This window comes from Dendroctonus ponderosae, unplaced genomic scaffold (assembly GCF_020466585.1).
Source record: "Dendroctonus ponderosae isolate FM_Combo_2020 unplaced genomic scaffold, Dpon_F_20191213v2 Dpon_F_20191213_1, whole genome shotgun sequence".
NCBI lineage: Eukaryota > Metazoa > Arthropoda > Insecta > Coleoptera > Curculionidae > Dendroctonus > Dendroctonus ponderosae.
The window spans coordinates 17,875,247-17,888,443 of NW_026017110.1; the positions used below are offsets into that span (position 1 = coordinate 17,875,247).

General features: G+C 32.3%; 2 protein-coding genes across 5 annotated transcripts in view; one reads left to right on the forward strand and one right to left on the reverse strand.

The window, feature by feature from the left end:
- LOC109535677 (C3 and PZP-like alpha-2-macroglobulin domain-containing protein 8) overlaps positions 1–13,197 on the reverse strand; it is a gene marked incomplete at its 3' end in the record, with an annotated part of 219,141 nt that overhangs the window by 139,312 nt on the left and 66,632 nt on the right.
- Positions 7–2,368, forward strand: LOC109547032. Of its 2 annotated transcripts, none has more exons than XM_019918245.2 (2): positions 7–1,666; positions 2,055–2,368. In XM_019918245.2, exons 1-2 carry the CDS (start codon positions 827–829, stop codon positions 2,364–2,366), a joined length of 1,152 nt encoding a protein of 383 aa, XP_019773804.2. In that variant the 5' UTR covers positions 7–826; the 3' UTR covers positions 2,367–2,368. The 2 variants fall into 2 exon arrangements, with proteins under 2 accessions (XP_019773804.2, XP_048516910.1); XM_048660953.1 differs by lacking the exon at positions 7–1,666 and adding an exon at positions 1,699–1,907.

Genomic DNA, 13,197 nt, shown 5'->3' on the forward strand with positions numbered 1-13,197 from the left:
GCAAGCTCTACTCGACCAGCATACAACAACGAAGAGCTGAAAGAACTATACTTAACATCGACGCAGAGGAAATGCCAGAAATAAATAACTCTGAAATAAGAATGACATTCAGTCAGATGAAAAACAATAAATATGCAGGAGAGAACAGGAATACTGCAGAGATGCTGAAAAATTTAACAAATACTGAAGATTCCATTTAATAAAATAATAAACGGAGAAAAGATTCCACAAGATTGGCATAACTCCCAATATTCAAAAAACGAGACAAAACAAATGTTGAAAGCTACCGTCCGATATCTATATTATCACACAACAGAAACTTACATCCAGGAGTGGATGGACAATGGTTGACAAAGAAGAAGAAGTCTTTTACGTTTCTCTTGCTCTTTTGCTAATGTTTTTGATTGAGTTCTGAAAATATTTAATGGTAGTGTCTCATCTACTATGTTTGTCCATTCAGATGATGGAATATCGATCGTACACTTTAAGTGTAATGGAAGACTGAAGTCTGGAAAAATTTAGATTCTTTAAATGTTTATCTTCGATGCTTTAAAAGCAAATGTGCTTTTAATTTGCCAATTCAATAAAGAATAACCGCGTGCGCCCACCATCAGAGCCCGGTCTATATTGAACCGATCAGTTAATGATAATTATGCAGTTTAGATGAAATACTGGTTAGCATTCTGATTTAAATTAGACAACTCCCTTGATATATTACACGTAATATTAAATATGGCATTTGTAATCGACACATAAAGAAACGCATTGAAAGTCCATCGCTTTTGGAAAGTTACATTAGATCAGAGTTATTAGCCCTTAGTTTTCAATGGATATTAATTTTGAGTATTCGTCCAACAAATCTGATCCAACGCCACTGAAATTTGTAGTTTGGATAGTAAAACTGCTTCGGCATAAAAAGTGTAAATGGCTGGTTCAACTGTGCAACCTAATGTTTCATCTAATTGCACTTATTTACCCGTCGATTGACAAAAACAAAACTTATTACTCAACTGTGAAAATCACGGAGCCGCCTATGAAATTTTTGGATTATTTTGGTTTTATCTTAATAGCAATGACTAATTTTATTTGCATTGCGACTGTTCAAAGGAATGTTGATATGTTCGATTTGACGTTCATCCTGAGAAACAAACTAAGAAATGCAAAATCCAGCACAAAATTTTCCAGATGGCTATCGATTCTTTATGTACTGGTAATTATCTTCATTCCTTTCAACATTGCTGCTATAGTTTTGCAATACGAAGCGGGCAAAGTTAAGTATCCAATCGCACTGAGTACGGAATACTGGTGCTTTAATTTAACCATCGGTCTTTTATCGTGCATTATTCATTATATCAAAGAAATATTTGAAAATGCAAACTCATTCCTAACTGACAGAATATTGGCCAATTTTTATTTCACTGGAAAAATTATAAATAGCGTTATTATAAACGATATGAGATTCATTACGAAACACCATAATAATATATGTAACCTTCTGGATGACTTCAATAATGCATTCACGCCGTTGATGGCATTCGTGCTGTTGGCCTTAAATGTGCTTATTTTATGGGATTTCGGCATGATTATTTTACTAAGGACCAAACTCAGTACGGAAGTAATACATACACACGTTTACATATTCGGAGTTGCTGGTTTAATTGTGTTTGTAAGTTGATTACATTATTTAACTATTTAGTTCATTTTAAAGTGGGAATATACATTTCAAAAGCAAAGAGCAGATTAAAACTAAAAAAAAATCGTTAAAATATTAGGCAACAACAAAGAAGAAACACTGGTTTATTTGCTACATTCACGATTATATGGAAAGTTGCTTTGCTGTTGCGACCTATTTAATATAAATAAATGACTTCAACTGAAATATTATTCCTATGATGCTGATGAGCATGGTAAAACTTCAAGCAATTCTAAATTCTATTCACGTCAATGAAGAAATATTGTGAATTACAGCAAGCGTGGTATTTAAAATAAAGTCTGGTTGATTTTTCCACTTATATTGTAAAATTGCATAGTCACAAAATTATTTATAATTTTAGGGTCAAGGTGCAATTGCCGCTTGGGCAGGAGAACAACTAGCTGAAGAAGGAACTAGAACTACAAAAATTTGCTATCAACTATTGAACAGTGTGCCTTCAAATATGAGTTCGGAAACGAAAATACACGTCGAAAAGCAATTGCGATTGCTTCTAGAACAGAGTAAATCCCACAAAGTCAGCGTGCATGCTGGAGGATTTTTTCAGGTGAATTTTGGAATATTGGGATCGATAGCATCAACAGTGACAACTTATTCCATAGTAATCGTTCAATTTTTGTTAAAGACCAACAACAATACATGTAAACAAGATTAGAAGAATTGTATTTTTCAGGCATCTTGTCTGTGCTTCTTACTCCTTCAAACTTTTTATGTTTTATTTTAGTCCCTTCTTTGCTTCGAACACGTGTGATTTCCAGGTCGTTCTCATTTTGCTGTACTTTTTCTTCGGAACGCATTTTAAAATCTATGTTGCATATTAATTTCACGATTGGAATATATTTGCTGTGCTTGGCACAAACGCTTGCTGAAAATTAGAAGTATCACTGAATAATGGTAAGTTTGGTTTAGGTTTTTTATGTGTGTTTAAATTTTTATGTGTCATTTTGTTTGAGCGTTTCTTCTGCGAGACATCTCTGGTCCAATTATGTCCAAAAAAATTATGTTTTGTAATTGCATTTCTAAGAAGTCTTCTTTTTTCAACGTTCCATTTACCAAATCTGAATGGTTTTTGGAAACAATTCCTGCACTTTTCATGTTTCGTTTACGCAGTTCTATTTTTCTTCCCTTCGTTGTGCTTCGGATTATAATACTGTTTTCTCCGCTACCGATTAAAATTTTGCATAAGGTACATTTTTCTTCTTCGTGTTTTGGACCTTCTATTAATGTTTCTCGTTGATTTTTTTGATGTTTGCTTTCTGCGTCTGGAAGCGAAAAGAAGAAAGACTAAAGTGAACACCATGAAAAAAGCTGTAAATTTAAACGAAAATTATGCCAAGAAGTAGATTGATAATTTTATAACTAAAACAATAATTACAACAGGACGCATGTTCCTTAAAGAGGAAAGCAAAAACCAAAATGATACCAGGAGACAGAAAGGAAATATAGACCAAAGAATAAATAGAAAATTGTCTCATGAGCAATGTTTTAATCGAGTTGTCAAAGGATAGAAAACAGGATTGCAAGCAAAACCAAAACTTAGTAAACAGACAAACTACTGCGTCGAAAAATAATTAAATGAGCCAAAAAACCATTGATGAAAAAAAAATTCCTAGCAGTGGGAATTTTTAAACATCAATTTGAGGTCAAATTTGGTTCTTATTTGTAAATTATCTTTGGCTTAAGTTATTTTCTTCCTATTACATTTCGGTGATTTAGTAAGTTCTATAGAAACTCAAATGGTCACGACCGTTGCCTGTAAAACAAATAATAAATACAAATGTTTCGTAATTATTAAAGCAAATGTGAAGCTTTGTGGTTCTTTTTTCAATATTTTTCATACGGTTCTACCAGAAAATGTTTTTAAGCGTCCCCTTTTCTGTGCTGCTTTCTCATTTAGACTCTTTTACTGTAATATTTCTGATGAGCATGTTGAAAAATTATTCTTCGTTCAAATGTTTTCAACAATGCGTGCAACAAATCTGTATGGTTTTTCTGATCATTTGCTTTTTTCTTTGGTTCGCTTCTTTGTGTTTCTGCTTCTAATCCCCTTTTCTGTGCTATCTCGACTGATCTGGTGCTTCCTCAATGCATATTTTCTAACCTCTTTTTTGTTCATTTTTCGTTTGTGTGTCTTGCTGCACCATTTGCTCCGTTCCCTTTCCTTCTCTAGAAGAGTTCTTCCTTCCTTCCGCATTGTGACTATTGTTGAAGAAATAAATATTTACAACCCAGAAGAAATAATACTTTCAGACAAGAAAAGCGAACAACACAATGATGGCAAGAAATATTAAAAGAAAATGGACCAAGAAGAAGAGAGAGAAATTGCTAATCAAAGCAATAGTTACCACACGGAAGAGCAAGTAGGTAACAATTGAAAGGTGGCAAGAAATACAAAAGAAAGAAAGACGAAGAAAAATGAATTATATGTATATGCTAAGATTGATGCAAAAACTAGATATTTTGGTGTTTTGTTAATTACCTCGCAAGTTACCTGAAAATCTATCTATTTGTATGCTCAAATTTTGCACCAAACTAATATATTTTACTAATGTATCTCTAATTACTTATCAAACATTTATATGTTTTTTAGTCTCGAAATACAGCCAAATATGCCCATGAGCAAATAGCATGCTTTTGTTGTACATTATCATTTTTATTTTAGCAGCACATTCGAAATTAAAGTAACTAGACTAACACATGAAGAATTTCAAATCAAATGCGTAATTGTCGTTTTCGAGGCATGCTTAACAATAATTTCAGACAAGAAACTTCTTAATAACTGAGTCGTAAAAAGATGATAGACAAAGACAAAATTCCATCATAAATTTATCGTCTCGAAATTAGTATCAGGGCACAGGAGCAGATGAAATTGCTCGGATTTCAATTATGTTGCCAACATTCCGAAAGGTTTATTCAAATATTTTCCTTCAGCACTTGCCTTCTAATAAGACTTGACGGGATTATGTTTGAGTAATAGTCTGATGATGGCACTGCTCTCTTTAATCTTGAATAATTGCTCTTTATTACAACAGTAAAATACAATCGTTTGAGAACATTTCCTGAATTGTCTAAAAAGCTTTCTCTGGAACCTTAAATCACAGCTCTTTGATAGAAAAACTCCAAATCCTTCGAATAATGGTTAGAGAAGAAATCAATTCCAGCTGGTAACGGAGTTTTAGTTGATTTTTTGCTAACGCTACATTTCATGGATATCCATTAATAAAGCCATGGATCTTCCAAAATGGAAATAGTGCTATTAGGAGAGCCACCAATAAAGTTTACGGTTTCTAGAGAGACATAATAATCGGTTCATCCATATATTGACAGCCATTTAGAGGATTACATTTTTATTATTAAAGCTTCAATATACGTAAGTTATTGTTATTGAGCCAAACAAAGATTGTCTTATGGTGTGATAAATTGAAGCAATTTTTAATCAGTTGATTCGAGTTAAGTTGAAGCTATTTAGAGCTTGTTTTTTTGTTTTAAATTAGGTACATAGTTTTTGCTTCACGAATCAAATCTCTTAAGCTGGTTTCATGTGGACTTCAGTCAGAGAATCTTCCCCATTAAAATTTGTGTTCTTTATCGCTTATTAAGATACTTGAAAAAGTTTAAAAAAATGACTACATCATCTGTAACAACCTCCATTGTGATTCTTTGCTCTAGAAATATATAAACGCCCAGGTGAAACAAAAATACCATACCGCAAGTTATTCTAGAATATATTTTTGCAGTCGAAAAAGATCTGAATTCAGAATGGGTTTCGACCGGAACGTGACCGAAATATTTAAGAAATGGGGTAAGCGTACAAGGGCGTTAGCGATGTAAGTGGTCCGTATATTTGCTTTTGAAGGCAACAAATTGCGTTACCGATTGATAGCGAAAGGTAACCACCACAAAGGGAATGGAAAACCGTGAAGAATGGGCTTATTTTATGAGAACCGACCAGAAAGCGAGTAAAAACTCCAGCTTTTTGGCCGAAATAGACACTTTAGCCAGGCCAAGGAAAAATTTCAAATATCTACCTGCTTATTAAATGAATTGATAATAATTGGCTTTTGCATGACATACGAATTCAAGAGAGCTGCAGATTGAGGTCAGCTTTTAATTGAAAGTTTCGGTTTCATTTATTAAAACGGATCGGTGGAATAAATCATTGCTTGCATATTCTCTACTCGTTCAATTCCAATTAAAGGCGGAAATCTGGTTTTACTGGTTACAATTAAATATTTCTGTTGCTTCAAATAGAGGCCATGACTTCTTTTCTACCCCATTTACTCAGTTTCACATTATTTTCCTCAGCTTGAACCAGTCTAGAAAATTCAGTTTTTAATTTCAAAATTGCAATTTTATCCCCATGCGTTGATGCTGATATTACTTCTGTTCCGACTCAAAGCTAATTAAATTGAAGCCACTTTTCGAAATATTGCATGTATTAACTTATAATAAGTTTTCACTGTTCTGACGCATATCAGATTGAAAATATGTTTACGGAGTGAAACAATTCGGCAAATCAACAATCAAAAGCTGAACTTTCACGACGTTGCTACATACATAACTGTAGAAAACTCAATAGTTACAAACTGAGTTTCACCGGGAAAGCGTGTCGCTTTTCTATTTTCTAGCCATGTTTGCCATTAAAGCAACTTTGCATGTTAAAGTAGCAAACAAACATGCTGTGTTGAAGTGGTTATGTACTTACTCTACAATCAGGTATATTTATCTCTCAGTACAAGATGTTGCTATTATCAATATTGATATTTATAGTTTAATCAGGATTGTGCTACAGATGCTCATATAATTCTTCTGAATTATTCCCACCAGAATTAGTAGTAACTGTGAGGAGGATTTTGACGATTTTCAGTGCGGTTGAAAAACTTGTTCGGATCGCTCGAAGCAATTTTTAGTATAAACCTCCTCTTCCACAAATTAATGTACTGTGAGAGGATAAAGCAGTTAAAATTTAAAATTTAATTTTAAACACCACATTTTGTTCCAAAAGAAAATCTTCAAATTTATCTGGAAAACGGAAATCTTGCTTATAACAGCGCAAGATTCAGATCTGGTCACAGGTAGTTTTGTGCTTCAAATTGTGATTTTTTGAAAGTTAATGAAAAGCCTAGAAGAATTATGACCCTAATCAATTACGCTACAAGTAAAAATTATATATTTTTTCACTTTGTTCATTTTGAATAAGTCTCTGAAATTTATAATTTTATCCCGTCGAATTCAAGCCGATTAAATTTAGAGTTACTGAATAATCACGAGTTAGCTTAACAGCTCCGATAATTCTGCTATTATCTCTTTTGATGTGTTGCCTGCAGTAATAACTGAATAAATCCCTGATGATGACCGCATAGTGCAAAATGCTACACTACAAGTTTTCAATAAACTCACATATTCGTAAAAACAAAATAAAATTTTAAATCATGTAGCTTAGCCTAATTCTTCCAAAATGCTGTGAAAACCATCAACATTTTGAGCGATTAATATTAATTACTTGATTCCATTTATTTTTCATAACAACAAACTCTCAGCAACATCACTTTCTTCTTATTGCAACCTTGTCTCACTTGCCTGCATTTTTGCTAATCTTGATTGATTCAGCCGGAGATAAGTTCTTACAGTTCTGCCATCCAAGTGAATATTTTCAATTAACTTGAATTTTCTTTGATAAATCGAACGTGCCTGATAATCTGCGATTTGTGAATGTTCGTAAAACGCTTCAGTTTGTTTGCACGGATTTATTTAAATGACCTCACCCTTCAACGAACCCAATTAAGTTCGCTAACAAGCGAATGTTGCATATGGCGGTGCATATGCAATCGAGCGAACTTTGGATAATTAAGCGTCATGACAATAATTATTCCATTCTACGTACACCCGGGGGATAACGGGATATTCCCCATGGGTAATTACATTCTGTATGACTCTACTTGACTAATTGTGACTCTTCTGACGATTTCTAGTACGCCAAAAGATCTCTAAATCTAGGTGAATCGCTCAGTATCGATAGTTAAAATCAAGTTAAATTATGATTCGATATTGTCTGTTTTAGACTAATATGCATTGATTCCGAATTGTTAAAAGTAAATAAAATGCCTTTAGTGGTAAGTATGTATTAGCTATAAGTACTGATAAATACTTAATTTCCTTTTGCAGATGCGTTAATATTTTGGAACATTTGTTGAATGCGTGTCGAGTAATTGTGGATTTCGAATGTAAACTAATATGTATTGATATGCATATGCTTAGCTTGATAACAGTTTTATTTAGTCTTTTGTTCGTTTAAAAAGTTTACGTTCGATCGTGTTGCACAATATTAAAAATGCATGGTAACATGGGAAAACTGGAATTGAATTAACTTATTTTTAACAATCTTCAGTATATATGGCGATGGCAAATTGATGTCAGTTATTTTACTTTAAAATGGCTTACCTGAAAAGTGCCCCAGAAAAAATTGAATTGAATTGAATTGAAAAAAGAACACTTAATTTCTCGAAGATATTGGCTGTTCAAGAATCTTACTATTAAATAATTTTTTAAAGTGGTAAATTAGGGATGGGACAAAAACATCCATGTTTCGCAAACATCGATGTAATTCATTCGATGTTCGATATTTTTAACATCGATGTTGGAAATTTGCGACATCGATAAAACATCGATTTTGGATTCTGAACTGAAAAAATCGGTCATATGATGTTGATACTAGATAGAAACATTTTCTGTGAACTCTTTGAGAGTGCCGACACAAACGATACCGCAGCATAGCGGGCCATTTCCAGCTGCACCCGAAAAAGCCTCTTTTTGCAGTCAATTGACCGAAAAATGTGGCAACTATAAGTTGAATAAATTTAGTCGATTCCTTAATGTCATAGTAGTAGTAAAATAAAATTATTTAAGTTTAAGTTAATCAAATTGAAATTTGAATGCAACCGCAAACTATCATGTTCTGTCTTCGATGTTTCCCTGACATCGATATTACGTTTCGATGTTAACATGGATGGCTACCATCGATGTTATAGAATATATGTCCCATCCCTGTAGTAAATTGTTCATTTTGAAAACTATTACTAAAGATAAATGTTACTGGCATCTATAGTCAGTTTTTTTTTCTATTTAAAATAGTGGACCTATTTCACTTCTACTGTCTTTTTTTCTGCATCGCGACATGAGAAACGGCGAAAGTTGTTACTTTGTTGGCTTTATAAAAGCAAATTTACTCTCCCTAGAATGCAAATGTAAAATTATTAAAGAAAGTAACATACGTTCTACTGAATCATAGATTGTTCTTAAGCAACCATTAAAATTGCGTTGGGTTTGATCGAAACAAACGGGTATTGTGCACATTTTTCTTGATCTGGAATTTTTAAAGGTACTCCATGCTAATTAACCGTTTATCAAGGGCTACTTCTTGAAGTTTGAAGAACTTTCTCCGCTAGAAAAATTTCTGCTACTAGAAAAAGTAAAATATTTGCATATTTTCTATTACTGGAAATTGCAAATAGAGCTTTAGCACAATACTTATCAAAAAACGTTGAAAATTAACAACTTTCGCCTCCAGTTGACTGAAAAACGAATATTGCTACCTGAAGCTGCTTTCAGTGGCTTTATTTCTACTATAAGTTTTCGTCTACGTGTCGTAATTTCCGAATTGTCGAAAAATTGCACGTTTAAAATGAACAAACAGTGAGTGTTTTTGAAATCTCTCTAAACGCAGATAATAAAATATTTTAATGATATTATTTTGCTGCCAAGGTGCATAAAAATGTGTTAAGCTGGTGCAACTTGAAAATAAATTAATTTTCAACTTCAATTTTATCTTTTCCGTATTCCAAATAATTCCAAATCAAAATCAATTCTTGGGCTTCAGTCATTTATTGTCTATTTATCAATTAAAATACGTTTCATCAGTTTCTCTAAAATAACAGATAGTAAAAAAAGGTTTTCATTAATTTAAAAAAACAATCATAGTTCGTCAACAGCTTCATCATATCACACACTAAAATACATCACAATTGCAACACTTTAAAACATTCTAAGATTAATTAGGCCTAACAGGTGATTAGTCAGGAAATCAATTCTGGGAAAAGACTAGAATTCTTTGTTCAGATACTCAATTATTTTTACTTACATGTGTGGCGTTGTTGCTACTTTAAGCCTTGGCATATGTTTGGAGTATTAATTTTGTCCATTTTGCACACAAAGCGAAATACTGTTTATATTGATTTCTTTCACTTTCAGGTATTTTTCTTTGCATTCTAAGAATATTATTTTTGGTTTGCAAATAATATTTGAAGTGGACTCCGCCCACATAATTTGGTTAACATGTATTTGGGATATTTTTAGCAACATTTTTGAGGTAGACTTTGTCACCATTGTCAGCCTATCAATGACTCCCTTGGAAGAAATCAATTTAAAAATGAACTTTTGGTAGGAAAGCTATGATATGAGACAAACTTTCATGTTTGTGACTGTGAAGATTTTTTTAAATACAAATTTAGTGTAACATTTTATTGTTCCTTTTCCGTGAACGTAGCGAAAAATTGTTTTTATTGCACATTTTGGAAAATAGAAGCAGATTTAGGTCTTTCTGGATCTACTTCATTATTGCATTTTTTTATTTTATCATATTTCATTTTAATGGTTATCAATTTCTTACATGTAAACTTATATTTACAATTGAGGACATAGCAAAATTTTTCTTGCAACACACAGTTTCTTCAATTGAGCTCTGTATTGGAAAGGTAACTGTATAAAATTCTTATATTTAGTCACATTTAATAAAAGGAATTAATATTTCCGTGAATTAATATACCTATAATTGTTCATTTTTATGTTGAAACGTTTTGACTGTTAATAGAACTGTAAAACTTGCTCGTGTGGACTTAGAGGGATAAAGTTTTCCCAGCAAATAATGGGTTCGTATATTGAACATAGAGCTACTCCTTAGTTACCTCGGCAGCCGGCACATACATGAATATATTATAGGAAACTCGTTCCAGCCGGGGAAAATGAGGATAAGCAAAAAGAAAAATGAGGCTCATTTATTCGGAAACGATTCACTCGCAGCCCGGCAAGTGTCTTCGTGCAAAAATAAAGTAAATGTAAATATGGCGTCAAGTGTTTCCGGAAAAGTGGCTCCGCTGGAGAAAGATCCCATTCTTCTCATTTGAACTCGTCCAAAATGCTGGTTTTATTAGGTGCCTAGCAGCGTTTTATGATAAGGGATATCACACCGTAGGCTTGATAAAACCACTTCATTCATATCGGCTTGGTGAAAATTAAGCAGTTTGTCTGGGTTTGTTGACTTAAGTCCTCTGCTACCGACTGCTTTCTATGCATGTTTAGAAGAATATTTTCAAATTACCTTCGTTCAGGCCAATCTTGAGAACTGAGTTTTTGATTATTTTTTTGCCATTGAACAATCACGCTTAATACATAATTTCGCATAAGAATCTTTCGCGAAACTATGCACAATTAAACAAACGTGGTTCTGGTTCATGTGTGATAGTTGGATTTTGGTGTTATGTTTAAATTAAAATCGATGGACAGATTGATGACTGATACAATTTGATTAAAATCTGTTAGGGAATTAAATTATTTTATTGCGTCGGTTTATTATAGAATTTTATCACCTTTTAGGTGGTCTTGTAGTCTTCTGGATCCTGTAACTATTGAAATATTTATAACTGGGTTTGATAAAATGTAACTTCAAATTTTTTGGAACATATGGATAACTTTTACCGTTAACTGCATAAATATAATGATTTTTGATGAAGCATAATAAGCTTTTTTTGAATTTCAAATAATGTCAACTAACAGAACTCGCTGACAATGCTTTTACCTACGCCTACTTTTACTGCCGTTGTATTAGGAAAATCTTAAAGAACAACAATATTTGTTAATCCGTCGAAAACTACTGCTTTAAAACTAATACAGTGAAGTATATAAAAAAAACTCAACATGAAAGGAATCTAGTCATTACTTATAAGTCATTACTTATAAAAAGTAACACTACTTATAGCAGAAAAATAATGAGCCGGGTGAGCCCCTGTTTTCTTATTTGACCCTAAAATATACTTTTGTGTTGAATTCTTATAGATTGTCCAGTAAATTTTAATTAGTTCAATGTTCTGAGCTTTTTCAAAATTTCTACAATATTTATAAAACCGCAAACTATGAACGACATTTATTAATCCCTGTCTTGTGAAAAAATTTAAAAGACGGAAAATATTTACACAAATGTAACTGGAAACAGTTAACATAAAAATAATCTAATGTCATCACTTACCCTTAAAATAATGATCCGAATGAATCATTGTCCTTATTTGGATCTAAAATATACCTTTTTGTTGAACACTTATAGATTGTCCAGTAGATTTATATAATTATTTAAAAACTGTGAGCTTTTCCAATATTTTTACTTTTATTAGTAGTTATCTTGTACAAACAAATTAAAGCAGACTAAAATATTCACACAAATGTATGTCTGTCGGTCCATATGCAAAAAAACCGTTGTTAGATAAATTAATTATTCTATAATTAAATAAACTATTAAAGGAAATTCGACAAAAACTGATAAATCGCCATTAAACACCTTCACAGTGAATATATTATAATTTTGCTGATTTAATCGTAACTGTTGAGCTGGAAATGAATTGCCGTTGAAAAAGAAAGCCCATTAATTATACTTTTCTCAATGTATTGGAAAATCTATCGAGAAACGAGCAGCACTTTCCAAGAACTGATTTAGAGACAAAACACATAAAATACAAGAAATGTTCAACATTAAATAAGCAAAAGACAGTTTAAAAACGATTAATAAAAGAGCGAAAAATGCCGAATAAATTCAAATTCAAATTGAAATTTATTAAACGGAAAAAATCCATGGCGAATTATACAATGCGTATAAAAATATTAAAATACAATGAAAATTAACATATAACAATAACAGATCAAACAATCAATAAATAAATTACATGGGTACCTTCAGCTTTAGTTCGGACTTAAATGCTGCCAAAGAAATATCAAAACATGACAAATCTAAATTCTTAGCAGTCCTGCATACTCTGTCGATAATCATAAAGTGACTGTAATTGGTGTTATGAGTTGCCAAGTAAAATATAGATTGACTTCTGACCGTTCTCTTAGGAACATGGAAATTCAATTTACTGAGCAAATAAGGGCAATTTATATCGTAGTTATTTAATTTAAATAAAAATATCATTTCACTTTCCAATCTTCTATGTTCAAGCGTTTGAATTTCTAATGTCGTAATTGTTGGTAAACCAAATCATCTAAAGGTATAGATGCCTTGTAGGCGCTGTATCTTAGAAATTTACTTTGAATACTTTCTATCTTATTTATATGTACGTGATAACTAGGCGACCATACAATATTGGCATACTCCAAGATACTCCTGACACAAGACATATACACCACTTTTATACATTTAACACTTCTGAAGTCTTTAGTTGTTC